At 43.8% G+C, this 20,794-nt stretch overlaps 1 protein-coding gene across 4 annotated transcripts in view; it reads right to left on the bottom strand.

The window, feature by feature from the left end:
* rev3l (REV3 like, DNA directed polymerase zeta catalytic subunit) overlaps window positions 1-20,794 on the bottom strand; it is a 35,960-nt gene that overhangs the window by 6,992 nt on the left and 8,174 nt on the right. For 2 of the 4 annotated variants that reach the window (XM_020714899.2, XM_011491662.3), the window contains exons 2-19: window positions 17,687-17,876; window positions 17,542-17,616; window positions 16,497-16,657; window positions 14,077-14,203; window positions 13,906-14,000; window positions 12,627-12,731; window positions 12,312-12,396; window positions 9,484-9,620; window positions 8,778-8,906; window positions 7,508-7,739; window positions 7,275-7,417; window positions 3,054-6,792; window positions 1,777-2,594; window positions 1,039-1,121; window positions 830-955; window positions 554-746; window positions 373-487; window positions 187-302 (exon numbers count right to left, since the gene is read on the bottom strand). In XM_020714899.2, coding sequence (XP_020570558.1) covers window positions 187-302; window positions 373-487; window positions 554-746; window positions 830-955; window positions 1,039-1,121; window positions 1,777-2,594; window positions 3,054-6,792; window positions 7,275-7,417; window positions 7,508-7,739; window positions 8,778-8,906; window positions 9,484-9,620; window positions 12,312-12,396; window positions 12,627-12,731; window positions 13,906-14,000; window positions 14,077-14,203; window positions 16,497-16,657; window positions 17,542-17,616; window positions 17,687-17,876 — 6,669 coding nt within the window. The remainder of the gene's footprint in view (window positions 1-186; window positions 303-372; window positions 488-553; window positions 747-829; window positions 956-1,038; window positions 1,122-1,776; window positions 2,595-3,053; window positions 6,793-7,274; window positions 7,418-7,507; window positions 7,740-8,777; window positions 8,907-9,483; window positions 9,621-12,311; window positions 12,397-12,626; window positions 12,732-13,905; window positions 14,001-14,076; window positions 14,204-16,496; window positions 16,658-17,541; window positions 17,617-17,686; window positions 17,877-20,794) is intronic. The other 2 variants (XM_020714900.2, XM_004083614.4) reach the window with 1 other exon arrangement.

The raw sequence follows: 20,794 nt of genomic DNA, 5'->3' as shown, positions 1-20,794 counted from the left end.
GAAGAGGAGTAGACATGGTGTCAGAGGAGCATCCACCTCCGCTGGAAAGGATCATACCAAACCTTCTGGCAGGTTAAATGTATTAGAACATTAGGGTTCATTGGTTTTGTCTCATTGAAACCTTTTGACCTTCATCTCTGACACATGAACAGACGTTCTGCTCTGAAACTGGACTCCTGCTTGTACCTGGCACTCGGGACAGCTGCTGGCACAGGTCCACTCCCAGCACAGCGGCTCGTTGGAGGAGGTAACCCCAGGAATGCATCTGCACCTCGTAGCCCAACAGGATGTCTGGGTCCAACCTGAGGGAAGGAACCCAGGTTCAGGTCCATGGTTCTGCTCTTCAGCTGCTGTGGATCTTTCTTAACATACCTCCTCATGATGCCAACGAGCTCCTGGAACAGCATCTTCTCCTCACTGGCGTAGGTCACCTGCAGCCCGGACACACCGGACCGAACCAGGAGTGGCGCTGTCTCCCTGCGACCTGCTGGGACAGTTCATGGGTTCAGCCCTCAGAACCACAACTGGAGATGAACCTCACATGAATCCTCACCTCGTCCACCGGGCTCGTGGTCTTTATCCACCATGATGGCGCCCGTCAGCTGGGTACTGTCTGCGTCCGGGAGTGGAGCGTCGGAACTGAAGCAGTAGAATAAGGCACATATGGGGTCAAACTCCGGGTCGGGCTCCAGGTCTCGCCTGGTTCTGGCATGGAGCTCCATGGCCATCAGGGTGAGGTGCTGGACCTGCAGAGAGGGAAAACCTGCAGATGAATTTGGAGGCAGAGCTGAAGTCTTCTGCTGAGTATGGAGCAGAAAGTGGCGGTCACCTCGTGCAGAGCTTTGGCGTCCTGCAGGTTCTGCATGCTGACTTTGAAGCCATAAGAGTTGGAGATGCTCGGCCCTTCGATCTGAGAATGTTCTTTCTTTGGCACGTTCAGGCCAGCAAACTGGTTCTGTGGAGAAGAACCAAGAACAAAAGAAGCTTTGATAATGGTGGAGGTGGGAGGACCCTGAACCATCAGAACGACGTCCTGACCTTCATCTGTGTGGTCAGTAAGACTCGTCTGAGCGGATCGGCCTGGCTTCTCCTCCGCTGGAGTCTTGGAGAAACAGAATCTCCTGAAAGAGAACAGAGAGGGAGATGGTGACACCTGCTGGTTCAGATGCACAGAGACAGGATAGAGGTTATTTTGGGGACATTTTTTAAGGTCAAAAGAGAGGGGACAGAAGAAAAATAAACAGAAAAAAGAAGAGATCTGTGCATTTTAGATGCAACCTTTCCCAAAGCGGGACAGCAAAAAAAACACATCCCTTAAAGTTTGACTACAAATGACAAATATTAACCAAACAACACGCTTGCAGCTGCGTTCTGACAGACGTGTGAACAAATAATCTTAGAAGACAAGAAATCAAAAACAAAGAAACACTAAAACGGTGGATTCCAAAACAAATCACAGCATGAATAAAATGTACAATTTGGTTGGTGTGTATATGTTTGCTGCTCCACTTGAAGTCTTAGCCACAACTGCCCTATAGGTGGATGTGAATGTGACTAAGGTGCAACATGATTTCTTTGGATTTAGTATTGCGACAGCAAAGAAAGGATGTTTTTGTCTGCTAAAGGAGATAATAAAACTATCTTTATCTCTTTGATAAAGATAGTTGGTCTCCTATTCTCTCTGATTAGTTTTGACGTCTTTTTCAAAGAAAACTGATATTTTTGATCCTTTTACTTCTTTTTTTCAGAAATATTTCATGCAGACCCTGCTCTCACCCTCAGATATGGGCGTGCTGCACATCGGATCCTGGTCTTCCATGAATCTACGCCGTTTCCTTGAGAAAGGGGTACAGTTCAGGCGTGGGCTGGCTCCATCATCCTCCACATCACTGCCGTGAAGAGAAGAGGGACTGTTGGCCCCTCCGACTCCCTCCTGTAAGTTTGGGATCCCGGGTGAACGTTCTGTTGGGGTTCTATTGAGGTCGCTGAGGCGGTTCGTGTCTGGAGAACTCGGCTGCACAGACTGCTGCCACGGGGGTAGATCTGGAGAGTCTGGGGAGGTGCTCTTAGGATCTTCATCCTTGTCTCCACTGCTGCCGTCTTCTGACACCGGACTTTGCTCTGTGGACCCGCACTGCGAACCCGTGTTCCTCACTGGAGTCACATTCAAGGACAGATTCAGGTTGCGTCTCCTCTGGGTCCTGATCCGGTTCTGGTTCTCTCCCTGTTCAACCTTCAGAGCCGGACAGGCAGAACCAGCAGGCTGCCCCATTTTTGAAGGTATTCCGTCTCTCCTTCGGTTCTGCAGGCTCTCATACTGCCTCCTGGCTTCCAGCCACAGCTGCACGCACTCGCGGCTCGGCGGGTTCCTGCAGGGCAGCAGGATCACTTTCTTGTTGGAGGCCGAGGACGATACAAGTTCTTCGGCTGCCTCTGCGTCTTGGGGAGAAGAGACGATGGCAGCAGCGGGGCGTGTCATGGCAGAGAAGGCCATCTTCCAGAACCGGAGACCCTCCTGGGAAAGTTCCCCACTGAACTCTGCCAGCTCCTTCACCAGCCGGGTTTCTACTGACAGCTTACGGCCCCCAACCTCCCTGCAGAGAAGATTGAGCAGATTTTAGTTCATGTGAGAAGATTTGGAGAGCAACTCCCCACAGCTGCTGGAGGAGCACCGTGTCAACATCAACACATAAGTAACACTCGTCGTTTAAGGTACCGTAAATCTTTATGCCACCAAAGTGAATCATTTGATTCTGACGTGGAGCAAAGCAGCTTTTAAAGTGGCTTTGCAACGATATGCAACACATTACTAACGTGAAAGAGCTGCTCAACGATGCAAAGCCACTTTTCTCCACCTCAAAATCCACTGAAATGATGTAATAATGTAAAGAGTTTAAGAGTTACTATAGTCCACAGAACGTTATGGGTTCAATTGTGTAGCATTTCTTTTATTAGTTGTACAACTACTACCCTGTAAATGTACAATGCAAGTTTTAAAACCACGATAAGCATTGGTAATGATGGGGCAGATGGCGTGTGCTCTGCATTCTTACATTGGTTTACCAGGGGCGTCCGAGGGATCACTGCAAAAAGGCTCCTGGAAGGTGGCCTCTGACAACTCCAGGTCTGGCAGAGTGCTGAGGATCTCCTCCCGACTTGGAGGTGACATCAGGGGCTTGAGGATGTGGGCTCCACCCCCTGTGGCTCGTTGAAGCTGGCTTGCCCTCGCCTGTGACAAAGAGCTGGAGCTTGACTGAGGGGAACTGCTGGGTGTGGTGGACGTAAGCCCATCGAGGCCATCCAGAAGATCACTTGTTGGGGAGCCCTCATGCTCAACCAAAGAGGCGGAGCTCAAAGCCAGCGGAGGCACCGGATCTAAAGCTGAGAAGAGCAATTCTTCTCTTTCACAGTGGAAGTCTTGAAAAGGGCTTCGATTGCTGAATTTATTTGAAGTGCCGTCCCAATCTCTGCTCTTCAGTTTCTCAGAATCAAGCAATGCGAGGCTGGATGATGACTGTCTTCTCTCAAATTTGTCAAAGAGGTCAGGGCTTGCAGGCCTCGATTTGTCCCCTTCAAGGCCTTTTTGAGATGAAACTTGACTCTGGGGAAGATCTTCAAACCCAATAGTCTGAGCAGACACTGCTTCCTGACTGATGTCACTGAGGAATTTGACAGGTAGATTTTTATCAGTCAGGACAAACTGACTGCCGGTGTACGGACTGGAGAAGTCCGTTCGGCTGATATCATTGATGTCAAAAGAGTAGTTGTGGGGGAGCTCTGGTGACAAACTCCCCTCCATGCAGCTGCAACCATCTTGTTCTGGGTCTGACAGGAAGAGTGGACAGTCATCCAAAAAGCTGCCTTCCTGCTTTGGCAATGGATTGGGTTGGCTTCTACTTATCCTGGCCTTCTTGTTTTGCTTGCCTCTTGGTTCTTGCTTTTTGTCCTTGGGAGTGGCAGACTTTGGAGTCCTAGGTTTCCTTGGAGTTGTAGAGGGAGCTTTTCTGGATTTGGGTAATTTAGCTGTAGGACTTAATAGTGCTGTTGCCTTGGCTACGACAGTAGCATGGCTGTTGGTACCGACTACTTGTGTGGGAAGAGCCTGTCCCTGCTGCCTTTTCTGGAGAAGCTGCTTAAGGACAGCCAAGCCAGAGGTGGTATCAGGGAGAGGTTGGGTCTCCCCATTCTTTGGACCAGAGTTTGGAGAGACTTCTGGTAGCTTGGTATCTTTAGTGTGTTCAAGTGAGGCCTGACTAGCATGTGAAAGTAATGGAGGTGTGCTTTCCTCCTCTGTCTTTACTACAACCGTCTGACAACCTTGTTGCTTCGTCTCAGATGGTCCTAGAAGACTTTGGTTGATTTCCATGATCGAAGTGTCACAGTCTTCAACCTTTGGTTTAATAATCTGCGCTATTGAGTTGGAATCTGATGAAGGTGTAGGCTGGGATCCAGCTTGGCTGATACCTTCCGAGTCTACTGGCTGCTGAAATGGTGGGACCTCTTGAGAGGAACCTTCTGATGGAAGTGGCTCATTTTCAAGGAACAGAAGCTGAGAGCCGTCTTTACTTAAATCACAGATTTCTGGTTCTCCAGTTTTCTTTTTACGAGACCTTCTTTGTCTTCCAGCGGTTTTTGGACTTCCAGTTTTAGTTTCAACTTTCTTTGTCCATCTAGTAGCAGCACATCTCTTTGAGTTCTCTTTTTGGGGCTTGTCTGTTTCTGGAGGCTTAGCAGCAGACTTTCGAACTTTCCTTTTTGTCTCAGGGGGTTTCTTAGGTTTGGGGGTTCTACGCTGGGCTCCTTTGGTTGAAGACATTTTTTGTGGCTTGTGAAATGCAGAACTAAGACAAGGGTCATTAAGAGGATTGATCAATTGCTCTGAACTACTGTACATAAGAGGGTCACTTGGTGACCAACAACGTGGAGGTGTCGATTCTGCAGGGCTTAGGGATGTGTCAGAGAGATAGCCCAGTTCTACCATGACATCTTTATAGTCATTGTCCCGGTCGTCTGTCAGCTCACAGTAACATGGTCGAGGCGGGGGTAGAGAGGGCAGAACTGGGCCTCTTTGACAGCCTTTAGCCCTTTTGACTCCTCGACCTCGTTTTAACCAATGCTTGGAGGTGTTGTTGAGGCCTTTCTGTGGTGTCTTCTTGTTTGTGCTGTTAACCTTCACCTTTCTTTTGGGTGTTTTTTTGGCTTTGAGCTCAATAACAGGAAACTCCACAGCTGGAGACTCGGGCACCTTGGGCCAGAAGTCTTTTAGAGGGGCAAGTTTGTTGTACTGCTCCAGTTTGTCTGGTGTCAACTGTACTGACTGCTCCCCTGATTTCATTCTGGATATCTTTACCAACATGTTTTTCTGTCCTTTGAACCTGTTGATAATAATGTACTTGATGATGATAGGTGGTTCTTTCTTTCGTTTTTTCTGGTCTTTGACATGTAGCCCACCAGCAACATTGGTCTCCTTGAGTCTTTTTTTGACAGAGCTTGAGATCTTAGACTGAGTGGGACCCGAGTGTTCTCCATCTTCACCGTCACAAACTGTCTTACGTTTGGCCCTCAGGGAGTATTTACTTCCAGGCAAGGCTGACGGTTTGGTACATGTAACTTTAGCAGCTAAATCTTCATCTGGACTTAGAATTTGTTCTTTAAAGTCTTTGGGTACCTCAGATGAAGCGGTAATAATGGTGGAGTTTGAAACTAACAGCTCGGACGCCGGTTCCATTGGTTTATTTACACGGCTTTCATCATATTCTTTTTTAACAATTACCATTGGTTCATCTCCGATTGACTGAGCTTCTACTGTGGGTTGATCTACGAGCTCCTCGGTTTCTACAGTCACAGAATGGAGGCTGGAGGAGGTGAGGTTAGATGTACCGGTTGACGTGGAGTCATGACTTAATTTTGTTTTGTTTCTATGACCTGCCATTCCTAATCTTTTCTTAGACGTTTTAAGTTTTGACCTCCGAGACGGCGACAGTTCTTGATTGTCCACGGGTTTCTTGTTCCCAGCCTTCCTCCTGCTGAGGCAATTGGAGAGAATAACACTGGGGAAGAACTTGTAGTGTGCCTCCTGTTGGGCCACAATGGTCTTCTCGGTTTTATTTTCCTGATAGTCTTCATATCTGATTTTCAGCTCACCAACATCTCCTTCTTCCGTTTCCTGGCCCATTTCTTCTTTCTGTGGATTCACAAACCCGTCTTCTTTCATGGGCGAGGAGCTGATGCTAGTCAAAACTTGGCTTTTACTGTCCATGGTACTGAGGTCCAACTCTGTCTTGGACTTTAGCTCAGAGTAACACAGAAAACTGCCGTGTTTTTGAAGAATAGTCAAACAGTTTGTCCCTACGTGTTCTATGCTGCCATAAATCTTTCTGCTTTTAGTGATGTTGTCACTTCCAAATGGAAGACCTTCCAGTTCGGACTTATCCACAGGTATGGAGGACTTCTTGTCATAAGGGCACAGGGGTCTTATGTCCTCTTTGTCCATTGAAGCCTTGTCAGGATTGCTAGTCAACGTGCAAGAAATGGGGTGTTTCACAGGCTGGATGTAGGGCATTTCTTTGTTGATCTGGAACCCTGCAGAACATTCATTGCCGTCTCCCTGGCTGCTTTTTAACTGGAAACGCACGTCAAGCGGCTGATCTGTGTCCAGCATATGAACAGGTCTGTGCTCCGGATGTTTGCACTCTGATAACACTTTTGCTGACGAAGGATTTCTTTGTCCCACCAGCTCTGTGACTGCAAGTGAAGACTGGGATATGGAGCCGCTGTCTGTCAGAGATGAATCTATAAGCACAAAAGAGGAGGAAAAAGAGGCAGCTCATGAGGATTTCACCGCTGACACTAGGGAATAAAAACAGTAGAAAAGAATTATTTTTGAGACTGAAGCAATTTTGAGGCTTTTAAACCAACATATAAGTTAAATAAGTGTAATAAATAAAAACCAACAAAGATATTTGGAGTTAATGAACATAAGACTTCACAAACCCACTCCAATGAAAACAGCGTTTTTGCTGTTTTTTTCACATTCTTTGAGCATTTTTCTCATGATGGAGGATATATACTGTATTTTCATGACCATAAGGCACACTGGGTTATAGTTTGAGTTATGGATGTTTTTCTGTATTTAACACATATAAAAAGCGCACCGGGTTTTAAGGCGCGACCACCTCAACACATATCGTTAAAACATGCATGCTAGTGTATTTAAAAGAGGCAGCGGGAGCAAAACCGAGTTGATTGTGATTTATTTTTTATTAAAAACTTGCCGCTGCTTTCGTCCGCCGCGCCATCAAGCTGGGAGATGGAAAGGTCAGCGAACAGAGAGCTGTTGCCGCTCCACTCCATGTCCTCATCAGAGGCGTCCTGCTGATCGTCGCTGAGGCCGTCTTCTGCTTCTTTCCCTTTTGGCCTGAGCACAGAAACAACAAAGCAGCAGCACTGAGTTTTAGGAGGACTTGGAGTTATTGTCTATAAACAGTTTGCCCAGTATTGCACTTGCCTCTGTGAAGTCTCTGCCGGCCCGTTATCCCACCGCTGCGACATCATAACACTGAGCTCCGCCTCCTCCCTGTTGATATCTGGTTCCGCTTCTTCCTCGTCGCTGTTGTATGGGTTGCTTCTGGCATCAGAGAGTGAACGGTGCTGAGAGTTCTGGCTGATGGGGGTCCGATGGAAGCCGTCGTCCTCCAGGCCTGCCAGCAAATCAATGATGGCGTGGTCTCTGCTTCCATCTGCACGAAGGAAAACAAGAAGGTGCACGAGTCAAAAACGTCTCGCAAAATGGTTCAATAAAACACTGTTGATAATCTCCACACTGGAAGAAACGAAGAGAGGAAGGATGGAAAGAGGAAGATGGGAATTAAAAAAAAGAGAAAGTAAGAAAGGAAAGAAGAAGAGAACTGAGTACGGAAGTACAAGAGTGAGTGAAGTAGGAAGGAAGAAAGGTAAGAAGAGAGAAAGATGGGAAATTAAGGAAGGAACAAAGGAAGTAATGTAGGAAGGGTGTACGTGAACTAGGAAGGAAAAACGAAAGGAAAAAAGAAAAAAGGGGGAAGTAAGGAAGGAGGTGAGTGAGTGAGGGAAGGAGGAATGGAGGGAAGGAGGTGAGAGAAGATTGCAAGACCTCAGATATGTCTAAAAAACACAAAAATAAATGGAGAAGTTAAAAGAAAAAACATTTGGTAGAAAGGATGAGAAATATTTTATTTGATATGCATTTCTTTGTAATATGAATATTTTTTCGGAATGTTAAACTATCTGAAAAAATAGAAAGATAAAATAAAAGGGAAACCATCTTTTTCTTCATCTGTTTAGCAGATAAAGAAAGAAAAGGCCATCAGAGCCAAAATAACTCACAGATTTTTTATTGACCATCACACTTGTTAATTCTTTTTTGGTTTCCCTTTTTTTCTAGATGAGGTTGACAAAGAGTCATGGATAGAAGAGAGATCTGCCTTAAACTACAACAGAGTAAAAAGTTTCTGAAACTGTTTTGACTCTTTTTCTGTGATAGGAACTGACATTCCGTTTTTTTTCATCAAGTATTAGAGCAGCATTGAACACGAGCTGAGTTATGTGGTGGTAATGGTAATTATAAAGATAAAACCTGAGCTTTTTACTCATAAGGCCACATGTTTGCCATGAAAAGTCATATTAAAGTCAGGATGAAACATCTGGAAAGTGAGGAAGGGTTTAAAAACCAGAACTGTGCCAACATTGAATGGAGATGACAGACGGCTGCTGTGTGGAGCATGACGGTGTTACTGCACCTAACAAGGCTGAATGGTTCGATGACTGGGAGACAGGCAGGAACGTCTGACTGCTTTCCAGCAGATCCAGGATGGCCTCTTCATCAACGACGGCTTCGTCTGGGACCTTCCCGCTGGGCCTCAGCGAGTCTGGAACAGCAGCAGAGACAGAAACTCTGGTTCAGATCCATGGAAAGACTACCTCACTCCTGCCTAGAATATTGGTTTCAGGAAATGATAAGAGGTGCAGAGGTGTTGTTGGTTTTGGGTTGCCCAGCCCCGTGAGGATAGAGAGGAGGGCTGCATCTTAATGGGAGTGCAGGTGTCTTACGGGTCCCGTACGGCGACCTTAAGGGACGTCATGAAAATGGAACGTGCCATTGTCATCTATGGTAATGCATCGGGGAGCATTTGTAAGGATGATGTAAGCTACACACATCTGTGCAACACCCCTGCGTCTCACCTCCTCCCCCCTGACTTAAGCCTTGTGTGTTTGTGTGCCTCGTCAGCTGTGACTAAGACTTCAAGAACATCCTAAACTTGGTTGATTTTGCTTTTAAGACAAACGAAAGAAACTTGGAGGTCAACTTTCAGTTTTTCCAGAAAAAAATGTAGATGTTATGACATGAAAGGTGACTGTGTATAAACGCAGCAAACCAGAGTAGCAGGAGAAACAAATACATTTCTAACATAACTGGAACAGCATAATGGTGTTCTTGGTTCTCACCTGGCTGGGAGTCTCTGTGCTCCTCCACAGCGTTAGCAGGAGTACACTGAGGTCCGTCTGGGGTCAGGCCTTCAGGATGGAGAGTAAGGTCGGCCAGGAAATGATCCTGCTCGTCACGCGCAGACTGATCCTGAGTCCTGAAGACAGACTCATATTAAGACCTACGTTTGTTTGTTTTCTCCTGAAAGTCCAAGACTAAACTGATGAAATGATGGCAGGTTGGCTGTGACTCGATGCTGTGAAGGAATTCAGAAATGATATGCTAAAACATGGAAGAACATGAAAGACCCACTGCAATAAAAATGGTGTTTTTACCACCAAGTTCCTTTGCATTTTTCTGATAATTGAGGACATGTATAACGAAAATTAGGATTAAAGCGGAATTTCTGAGAATTTTTTATTCAAATCATTGTGAATCAGGAGCAGAAGAAAAAATGCAGTTTGATTAAGCTTGTGTTTATGACAGGATACTGAAAACTGTACGGCTGGAAAGCTCCAATATGGCTCATGTTAGGTTGGGATTGTGAGAAGTTGTAAGCTAGCAGGAGAAAGAATAAACATGGGAAATGAGTCCCACCCACAACTCAGAGGTGAATTTTTAATAAACTCTTACCGCTCTGCAGAACCTATGTCCTAAACAGGTTTTTTTCAATTTGGGCTAAAAACGGCCTAATCAGAATTGAGAAAAAATTGGAATGCTTTGAAAATTGACGAAGACATGATTGCAGGGGGACTTGAAATAAATCACTGTCCTTCATCCTTTTCTGTTTAACCGTCATGTCTGAACTCTGGGTTTGATCTGCAAGTAATTGTGTGAATACACAAGTGTGTTATCGCCAATGCTGTGTTTGTGGAGGAGGAGGTCTGAGTGGAAAATGGGCACAAAGCCAGCAGGGTTTTGTATCACTGCAGACCTTTACGCAGCCAAACTACTCGCCACTTAGCGGTTCTGAAACACTGAAATAAGGGATCCGCAGGCGCCACCGCTCACAGCTGGAAGCAATTTCACAGATCCGGTCACATGAAAAAGAACTGGGGTTCTGAACCCAGGTCTGCAGGTGGGTATTTTGATTTTCTTTTTTTTAATCAACCTTGCTTTGTTAAAGTGATACACTGACTCACATTACGACCAAGCCCAGCAGCCACCCAGAAGAACAACCACATCCCTGATCAACAACAGAAACAAGCAACATCGATGCTGGAAAACTGGACTCAGCTCCTCTTAAAAATTAAGGTTTTTTTGTGACACACGCTGGTGAAAATGTAATGATAGAATCAGAAAAATAACTTAAAACTTTTTCAAGTTTTAGTTGCATATTTTTAAGACAACTAAACATTTTAAGACTTTACCGACGAGTCTCATCTTTTGTTTCTCACTTCTCGTTTGCTCAGCAGCATCACGGTTTTTACCAACAGTGATGGAGACTTCATTTATATGCAGAGTTCTAATAATTAGGAGAGTCTCCAGGGAGGGAACTGCATGTAAAACCGATTTTTAATTAGATTGTTAGATAACTTTAAAGGCGTGCGGGGAGGAAACCCGCTGAGCATCAGGAGAAAACTGCAGTAATTAATATATTTCAGAGAAGAGCCCCGCCCCTTTTTCCTCTATGAGTCACCAAGCTCTAAAAAAGATGGGAGGTTTTATGGTTAGAGGTGTTCAAGTCAGAATGAATGAATATATATATATATATATATATATAATAACCAATTTTTATTCTGTGTATTTTCTTCGTTCATTTAAAAAGACCGTCATGTTCTTGTAGCATTTCTCACATGGAGGACATATATAAAGTTATTTAAGATTAAAATGTAATTTCTTGGTATTTCTTTATTCAGTTTGGGGTGAATCAGGAACAGAGAGTTTGAAAAAGCTATTATGATGCATCAGCTGGAACAGGCGGGCCAAAGTTTTCCTGATCTGCTCCATTCTGATACATCCACCTGCAGACAAATAGATCCATTTATGTCTTTGTTTTCCTCATTTGAGCTTAACATTCAAACCTCATTTTTGTTGCACCATTATGTTGCACGAATCCTAGTTCAGCGACCATTTGAACCCAGCTTCACAGATTTTAAGGTTCTAAGCTAGATAGGATGTTACGTTTCTGAAAATGGACAGGGTTGCTTGTTCCATCCCTGTCAGTTGTTGTCTAAATGTTCAGCTGAAAATATTTTAGCAATGATGAGAAAACGTCATAAAAATTCTCTAAAATGAGAGAAGACGGATGAAAAAAATACTGAAAAGTGCATTCCGATTCAACCCCTGGAGCTCTGTGGGACGTTAGAAGCAGCAGATGAGAAGATCAGCTACATCCAGGAGACAGGAAGTAACCAACATGCAGCCATCTTTGCGCGCGCTCGTGTGCACTTGTGTCCATGTGAGGGAAAAGTGTGTTTTTCTCCCCACCGCCTTCTGTTCCAGTCAGTATCAGGCAGGAGACGAGAACCATCTGGATGTGAAACAGCAGCACACCAGGCCAACTGTACGTTTATTTATGACAGGAAATACTTTGAAGCTGTACATGATGAGGAAGGGGGTGCGGGGGTGCGGGGGGGGGGGGGGGGGGGGGGTAACCTCAGCAACATTTTGACTCTTTTCCACATTTCAGATGTCCTGTCTTCACTCCCTCCCACACAACTGTGAAGAAAAGAGCTGAGGCGGACATCCACACAGTCCAGCACATATGGGATTATTTATTTGAACGATCAAATCCATACCTTCATCCCTGTGAGGCTTCACCAACATTCAGCCATGTTAGTTGAACTGAACTGAAAGTGTAAGCATGTATGTATGTATGTATATATCAGAGAAAGGAAAAACGTACACGTCAAAATGGTTTTCCCTTAGAATCTCTTTTAGCCTTTTGAGGAAGATGGTCTCGCTGTCCGTCGACGCGACAAAACCACGATCTGGAACACATTACAGAAGGGATTATTATTCGCGTGTTACTTCAATCACAGTCATCATTATTTCCATAGTTAAAAAACGGTCCCACAAGGTTTAGTCCTGGGCCCACTCCCATTTCCTTATATGCAAATGATACTGACTGGCAGCAGTTCAAACGCCGTCTAAAAAGGACCTGATGAGAACAAAGAAACAAAGCAGATCAAAGAAAAAAGTCTGGATTTAAACTTTTTACCTTGTGAATCTGGGCTTTCAATCTGTGAAGACTGCTCCCTCTTCCTCCTCCTCTGCTTCTCATCCTCCCAGATGGCCTGTAGACCTGGGTTTCTGCCGACCTGATCTATACACAAACATAAAATGTTTAGTTTAGCATCGTTCAGACAAAGCTAGACTAAGAAGATTCCTGAAGAACCTGATCCCAATAAAATGTCCCACAAACCACACTGTAAATATGTTCACTAGAAGCCGTTTCAACAGCAGATGAAAAAATCTCTAGGATACATTTTTTTCTGACTGAGGAAAAGATTTAAATTACTATTTAGTGTCTCTTGGATTATTATAATGGTCTTGTTTGTTTAACCCTTAAAGGTCCTAATCCAATCATCTTTTGACTCATTTTCTAAGTGTTTCCAGTTTCTTTTAATGATGATGGTGCCGTTTTTAACCAAAATCAAAAAAAGGCGTGTTCTAAAACAGTTTCTGGAGAAACGGCAGGGCTTCATCAGAGATTTGCCTCTGAGTTGTGGGTTGCCGCTCCTATTTTCCGTGATCCATCTGTTTCTCTCCCGCTATCTTACAGCCCCTCACAACCCTAACCTAACATTACCGGTGCAACAAATATGATGAGCAATATCCAAGTTATGCAGCTGTACAGTTTTGAGCCAGATTCCATCTCAGACAAGGAAAACAAAGACGTACATGGATCTAGTTGTCTGCAAGTGGATGTATCAGAATGGATAGGAGCAGGGAGCTTATGCCCCGCCCAGCGTATTTTCCATGTAATAATAGAATCTTCTTCAAATGGCAATTTATCGTCTGCTCCTGATTCTACTGAAAGTCTTTTTTTTTGTTTAGTCCTTGTTGTGTTTCTTTTTGTACTCCTGCTGCACTTAGGTTATTTATTTATTGTGTATTTATTTGGTGAATTGAACTGAGTGACTGTTGTTGATGCTCCAAATGCATTTTCATTGTTTCACTGTCAATGACAACAATAAAGGAATCTTGAATCTTTAAATAAACAGATATCCAATTTTGTCTTAATTTTTTATATTTGTCCTCCATCATCAGAAATGGGTTTTAATGTAGATGTGACTGCACTGGTCTAGCGGTTTGATTCAACAATCATGGTTTATTTGCTTTTGATGTAGTCGTCCAACGATAACGAAGTGATGAAAAATCAAACAAGAAGAATTTCCGATGATCAATTCTTTTTTCTATCGTGTATTATGTGCATTAGAAGCTGCTGATGCATTCATGGAGACAGCATCCAGACAGTCCATAGTCATTAGTCTTACTTTCAATCTCCAGGCGATTGAGGATATCTACAGCGACAGCGTCGACCTCCAGCTCACAGGTACTCTGCTTCCCAACCTCATCCAGGACTAAGGAGCTGCAGGCAGGAGAGTAACTTAAGTTAAATTGTCCTGTTATGGACGCCTTGCAGAAAGTGTTTAGGTGAGGCTCACCTGGGTAACGTATTCTCCTCCCAGACAACATAGGTGCCTCCTATGGTGCTGTCATTGAGCTTGGAGTTGCAGGGACTCTTCCATGGACTGGGACGACAGCTTGGACCGGCTCTGTCTGGATCTGCTTCTGAAATCAGAAGCAGAGAAGTTAAAAGGTAAACGTCCACCTCACGCTTTAGTCGCAACTGCTTTTCTGGGTGGATAGGGGCTGCCTGCAGGTGAAAAATGGACTAACCTGGTAGTTAGGCATAAGGGCATCATACAGCAACATGATCCGTAACTCATAAGTACACGTAAACAACACTGGCCTTACAAATACTTTATGATACATTTAGCACACGCACGACAATTGCACGTTCCATTTTCGCGACATCCCTTAAGGTGGTTGCACGAGCCTCAAGTGAACTGCTAGACGCACCTCCTCTCTACAACCCTCCTCAGACATGGACATCCCTAAAATTCACAGCACCCGTGCGGGCCGACCCCCATATGGGTTCAAGTGACTAAGGCATTATCATTTTAATTCCGGAGAGAAACACCTACTATAGAGGAGCTTTATGAACAACAAGCCCATCAAAAAAAACAACGACAATGATCTTAATTGAAATACAGTTTACCTTAAACTTTTATAAATAACCCCAGTGGTCATGGGAGACAAAAGTTGGCTCATTTGGAGCCATTTGTCAGCTCCGTTCAACATCTTGGTCAACTGTCACGTCATGGAGACAATCCCGCTTCTCAGTTGTCGGGGCAGAAAGGCTCTAACCATGCCCCCATCCATACATCTTCCATTCCTGTGTTGTCCAGTGCAGGGTCATCCATTTGTAGTAATCAATCAACCAAGAAGAACATTTTTGAGCAGGAGGAAGCTGGGGGGCCTGGAGAAGACCCACACATGCATGAGGAGAACAGGATAACTCCACACAGGGATTCAAACCTGGACCTTCTTGTTGTGAGACTACCAACCACTTTGCAACAGTGCAGCCCACACCCCCATGAGAGCACAATTTTGATCTTGAAGACATAATTAGGTCCTTTAAAATGTAGCTCAGAACAGATGTTGGATATTAATCCGAAGCTGATTGAGCATCAGTCCAATGGAATGTCTTCACAGCTGTGCATTTGGGCTTCTCTATATTAGGGTGGAAAGACACTGATTTGCCACCTATTGGTTACATGGTGAACTGACTCGGCTTCACTTCTGTTTTCAAAGCAGCCAAAAGCACAAGAATGTTGCCCGGGGAAACCTTTTCTATTTTTCCTGATTGAATTTGCCGTCACTGACCAAAAATGATGGGATTTGATTTTTTTTGGATGGTTATAAAATAAATCTAAATGTATTTAATTAGTGGAGGAGTGGAAGAACCTACAGCAACTGTGTGCAAAACTGCACATCTACAATAAAAACAGTCAGTCAAACCAGACACTACAGCAGGAACCTAAGTTATTATCTGGCAGGAAAGATCTTTTTTTTAATCCCTAAAGCACCTTTTTTGTCATTGTGACTGCCATAAATGTAGTGAAGTAGAAGCGTAAGCGTGTTTTGAAAAGGCTGAAAACTCCTCGCTCGTTCACATGAAAATATTTACAGAACAAATTCCTTCTGAAAAAACTGTTTGCTGTGAAACGTTTGTAAAAGTTAAAGCTGTGTGACGAGGCTTTAGGACGCTTTAACGCCTCCATTCATCCTGAAGCGGTAAATTTACTCAGCCCAGCTTCGTATCATCCGTCCTCTTGATCCCAGATTAAGAACTTTCATCTTGAAAGACAAAGTTGCAAACAGATGTTGCATTCACTGACAAAAGTGGCGTTGGGAGATTCGTAAAAACCGTTCTCTGAACTGAGGTGAGGAACTTCCAGCCTGGAATTGTTGAAGTTATCAGACGTGGAGATAAGAGAATCTTTAGGAGACGGACCGACGAGCCAAGATAAGAGAAAAGGACTAAACTGAGATCAAACAGAGAAGGAAATGAGGGAATCTGACCGAGAGGTTACCTGGACGGAAAATCCCATCTAAACCTCTGATGGAAACTAAGCTCTGGAGTTCAGAAAGGAAGCTTTTCGGAGCTCATACATCTGTCTCCATGGTTACCAGGAAGTAATCTGCAACAACTTCACTAAATATTGTGGATTTTGGCATCTTGGAGCCAGCAGGGGTCATTCAGTCCACTTAAACACAACGACTAAACAAATAAAATACCATGGAGAAAATGTTTTTTACACTGAATCTTAAACATAGCAAAATAATTTTGGAGTAAATTTGATCAATTTGAGATGCACTGTCTGAAAACAAGGAATTAAACTAATTTAGGGGGAAAAAATGGACACATTATAGAAAAAAAACTAGAAAGATTTTGATTTTTTTGCGGTTACTTTTCATACACACCATCATCTCTAAGCATCTGGAATTAGCCTCTCACCTCTGTTGTGGCTCCGGCGAAACTTTACAGCAGCCAGGTTGATCAAGTTCATGCCGTACAGGTTGTAGTCTATGAAGAGCTGCAGCAGGTAGGGGATGTGGCCTTCATGGGGCTGATAACTTTTGTTCATCACGGCTCCACTTTGTAAGAGCTCGCACACCCTGGAACGCCAAAGACCTCATCAGAACCAACAAAGCAACACTGCGCCCACCTATCCACCATGCTGAGTCGGTTCTACTGGGAATGGGAAATGGGCTTCTTTTCTCCATCAACCTCTGGTGGAAGAACTGCAAGATTTGGTACTTTCTTGTTTGTCTGTAAAGGTTCTCATAGATCCAGGTGGCGCGTCGTGAAGTTGAGTATTCAGTACCTGGACCCAAGTCTTCTCTCTTGAAATGTTTCACCACTCATCCAGTCCGTGTCCATCAAACTAATGAAGCTTTTAGGTCCAGAAGCCGTGACTCAACTTCAAGACTACTTCCTGGTTTTAGGATTGGAGGGTCAGGGCTTGGCTTCAACACAGATGAGGACGAACTGAGAAGACTTTCTTTGTGATTTTGTAAACAGTGACACACACAGATTTTCAACAAAGTCAATAAAGACTAAACCCATCAAACTTGACATCTTTTTACAACTTTAGTTAATAAAAATTGAGGACTTTTAAATCAACCTTTTCTTTAGCGGACAGTTACCTCCTCAAGTCCTCAAACTGAATGACCATATTTACCTAAAAAGCTCCAATTTGGCCAACGTGCCAACAGTTTCAATCCTTTAGCAGTCATGTTTGCTTTGTGGGACAAATCATTTTTTGGGGATATTCGCAAAGTTTGTCTACATAAATACTTTTGTCCCGCTCCCCTTCGTCTCCTCTGTTTTTCTTGGAAGTTATGCTTACAAAGCACAACCTCCACCCTGAGACCCACACAGCCGATCAATGATTACAAGCAGCCATTGATTTACGTTTAGACCGAAGAGGCAGTCAGGATTTCAGAAGCTGCCATGATTCTTGTTCTCATTAATGGAAATTGATCTGCGGGAAACTCACCTTTTCACCATCTGAGGGTTGTACAGGTAGATCTTCATGAAGTGCTTCTCCTTAGCGTGGAAGCCGTAAAAAGGCCTGAAGACAGGCAAACAGTCATCACATCTCCATCTTTCACCCACAAACCTTTCAGGAATGAGTCACTTACATGCCAGAGACTAGCACCACTTTGAAGACGTGCTGGACGCTGGAGGCGGGGTTTCCCATGGCGACGTTGAGGGCTCTGTCGATGCTGAAAGCCACCTGCCGCAGGTGGCGCTCGGGGGGCTGCCCACATCCATCGTACGGCACGTAGATGTACGGAAAAATGCCGTGGAGATGGAGACATGTTTTCTGACCTGCAACACAAACACAGCAGATGAAGGGAAGACAGCGAGCTGAGGAGGTTCCCTCTGTGACCTGTGGGGGACATATGGCAGCTCCTACATGAACATGGCCTTAAAAAAAAGGACAACAAAAAGAATTACAAAGAAATCTACAATTTGAATCATTTCTGTCCATTTTCTCCATGTAGGTTTCTAAAGCAATACTGCTATAAGCTCTGTGTCATGAGGTCTTGGTTCCCATTCAAAAACTTCAACCCTGATGGTAACAAGACTCTGGTTTGATTAAATCACATTCTTAAAAACAGTTTAATTTGGAGCCATATTTCCTAATTGTGCTTTTTGACTTTGCAGGGGCAGCAGTCGAAGGAAACATGTCCAGACAGTTTTTTCAAAAGAAAAAAGAGCTGCTTTTATTTTGGCAAGACGTGTCAAAGGATTTTCATTTTGGGTTGCGGTTAGGAGAGATGGAAGGAACTTTATTGTCTAGTTCCTACAAGACTACGCCGAGGGAAACAGTAAAGAAAAGTGCAGCTAGTGAGTATCACAGAAAATTTGCCAAACTCATTCCATTTAAAATGAAATATTATGAATAATCAATTTAGTTCACATTTCCAAACAACTGATGTTCAGTTAGAAACATAATCAAACACATTAACAATAAATTAAACTGAAAAGGTATAAATGTCATAAATAAAAAAATAATTTCTTAGAAAAAAAGCATATTTTTTTTCCTGATTTTTTTTTAACAAAAGCATTCTATGAACTGATTTAATAAACTGATTTCACTTTTAAGGATGCATGCCAATGTAAAGATTGCTTTTGTTGCTTTTAACATTTTCTTGTTGGATTTTCTGAAGATGGAGGACATATATTAGGAAAACCTAGCTTAAGATTACATTTCTAATGTGTTGGAGGGGGTGTAAGCTAGAGGGAGAGGGTGTAAACAGTGAGCTCTCACAACGAGAAGGGGATAGGGAGAGCTGGATTGCTCTGTAACAACAGTCCCACACACAACTTAATGGCGAATATCTAATGATCCAATGCTGCTCTGCAGGAACTATTTCCTAGAAAAGGACTGAGGTTTCTTTGATTTTGGCTAAAACAACATAATTATAATCATTAAAAGACCACTGGGAACGCTTTGACAACACATCGAAAGATAGGAGTGCGATTTTAAATAAAGATCAATTTGATTGATTGAACTTTTTAAACCAAGCTCTGGACAGAGGTAGAGGGAACTTTAAATGCACAGACAGAGGTGCATTGCTGCTGAAGAAAACTCAAAACAACAGAAAAACTCTGCATTGAAAAAGATGAGCAGCAGCACCCCATCCAATCCCAGCTTCTACTTATGTTGCCTAGCAACAGGGGCAGCAAAGCAAAAGGAAAAGCTCTTGACAGACAGCTGGAGAGACAAACAAGTGATTGTTTCCAGCCAGCTGGTCGCGGCGAGAAGGAAGAGGAGGTGAGAAACAGGCAAAGATGAAGATCGGCGACTTGATGATCTTTCACGTTTTGCACACAACAAACGACGGGAGTCCGTTCGCACGGCTGATGCAGCTGCCACCTTCCAGCCAGCACAAAAAGCATGTTATTACAGGGAATAACAGCGGGGGCGGTTTTGACCCACAACATGTACACACCAAACGGGTGTGTTCGGCCTTCAGACAGCTGCAGAGCATCTACTTTAAATCCTGGAAGAGCAGGCAGTGTTTTGTGTACTTCTAGATAATAAATGTCCCTCACTGGACCGTGGGGTTTTCCTGACCCCTGAACACAGCACTGCTTCATGTCTATGTGCTGCACTGCAGAGAAACGTCATTTTACCAAACGTCAGTTTCTGAACACACAGACATGTCCTATCTAGCTATAAGGGCAGTTGTGACTAATTATTCACTAACGACTATGGCGTGGCGTACAGACACCGTATGACAGCATCACCCATATGTCTTAAGTGATAAACCTAAGGAATACTTCACGATACCCGTACCACATGCAGAACAATCACACATCCCATTTTCCACGAGCCTCAAGGGAAATCCAAGACACACCTGGACTACCCTTGAGATGAACTTCAACCTCCTATGTAGAACTTTCCACCGGTCCTGACAACCCAAAAACCTGCAGCACCCATACAGGGCTTGACCCGTACGGGCGAATGTGAATTTGAATCATCCCTTTAATTCAATTTTATTTATGTAGCCCAATATTACAAAAATTGTCAGCTCAATGAGCTTCATACTGGTAATTGTTTCATGTCCATGAATTCATAATGAACACGAAGAATCCTAGGATTTTCTTTGCCAAGACGGGTCATTTTATAGTTTTAAGCCGTCCATTTTCTCAGAAGATTCGGGGGTGGATACAAGGAAGTAAGCTTTTCCTTTCATGAACTTTAATGAACTGAAGCAATGCTTTAAAGATTAGCTTATCTGCCTATAAAACTAAGGCTTTATACTACAGGGTTTAACTGAGGTACAGCCGTGTAAAGAGGATTTACAAGCTGCTGGATGATGGAACAAAAATTCAATTATCTGACCCACATTCATGGCTGCACAAACGAAGGGTTGATGATGAATCACACGGCTGTGCTACAGTTTGATAAACAGTTGCAGGTCTGTTTTATCACCTGTTGGTGAAAACAGCATTAGCTGGTTCATAAATCACTAACAAAACTGGTAAGAACCTTATGTGTAGAGTTACACCTATCTAGGATTATTGTACACCAAACAAAAAGTGTGTCTTAGACCATCTAGACTCCAACTACAAAACAAGTAGTAATAAGAAGCAAGAAGGAGCAAAAATGGCTTCATTTGAAAGTCACCAACTCTCCAATCACACCAGAAATGGTTCAGCCATCCATCTTCCAAACCTGCTTAGTACAGTTTGTGGTCACAGAGTTGCTGGAGCCTATCCCAGTCACTGTTGGC

This window comes from Oryzias latipes, chromosome 24 (genome assembly GCF_002234675.1).
Source record: "Oryzias latipes chromosome 24, ASM223467v1".
NCBI lineage: Eukaryota > Metazoa > Chordata > Actinopteri > Beloniformes > Adrianichthyidae > Oryzias > Oryzias latipes.
This window is presented reverse-complemented; position numbering and strand designations above follow the sequence as displayed.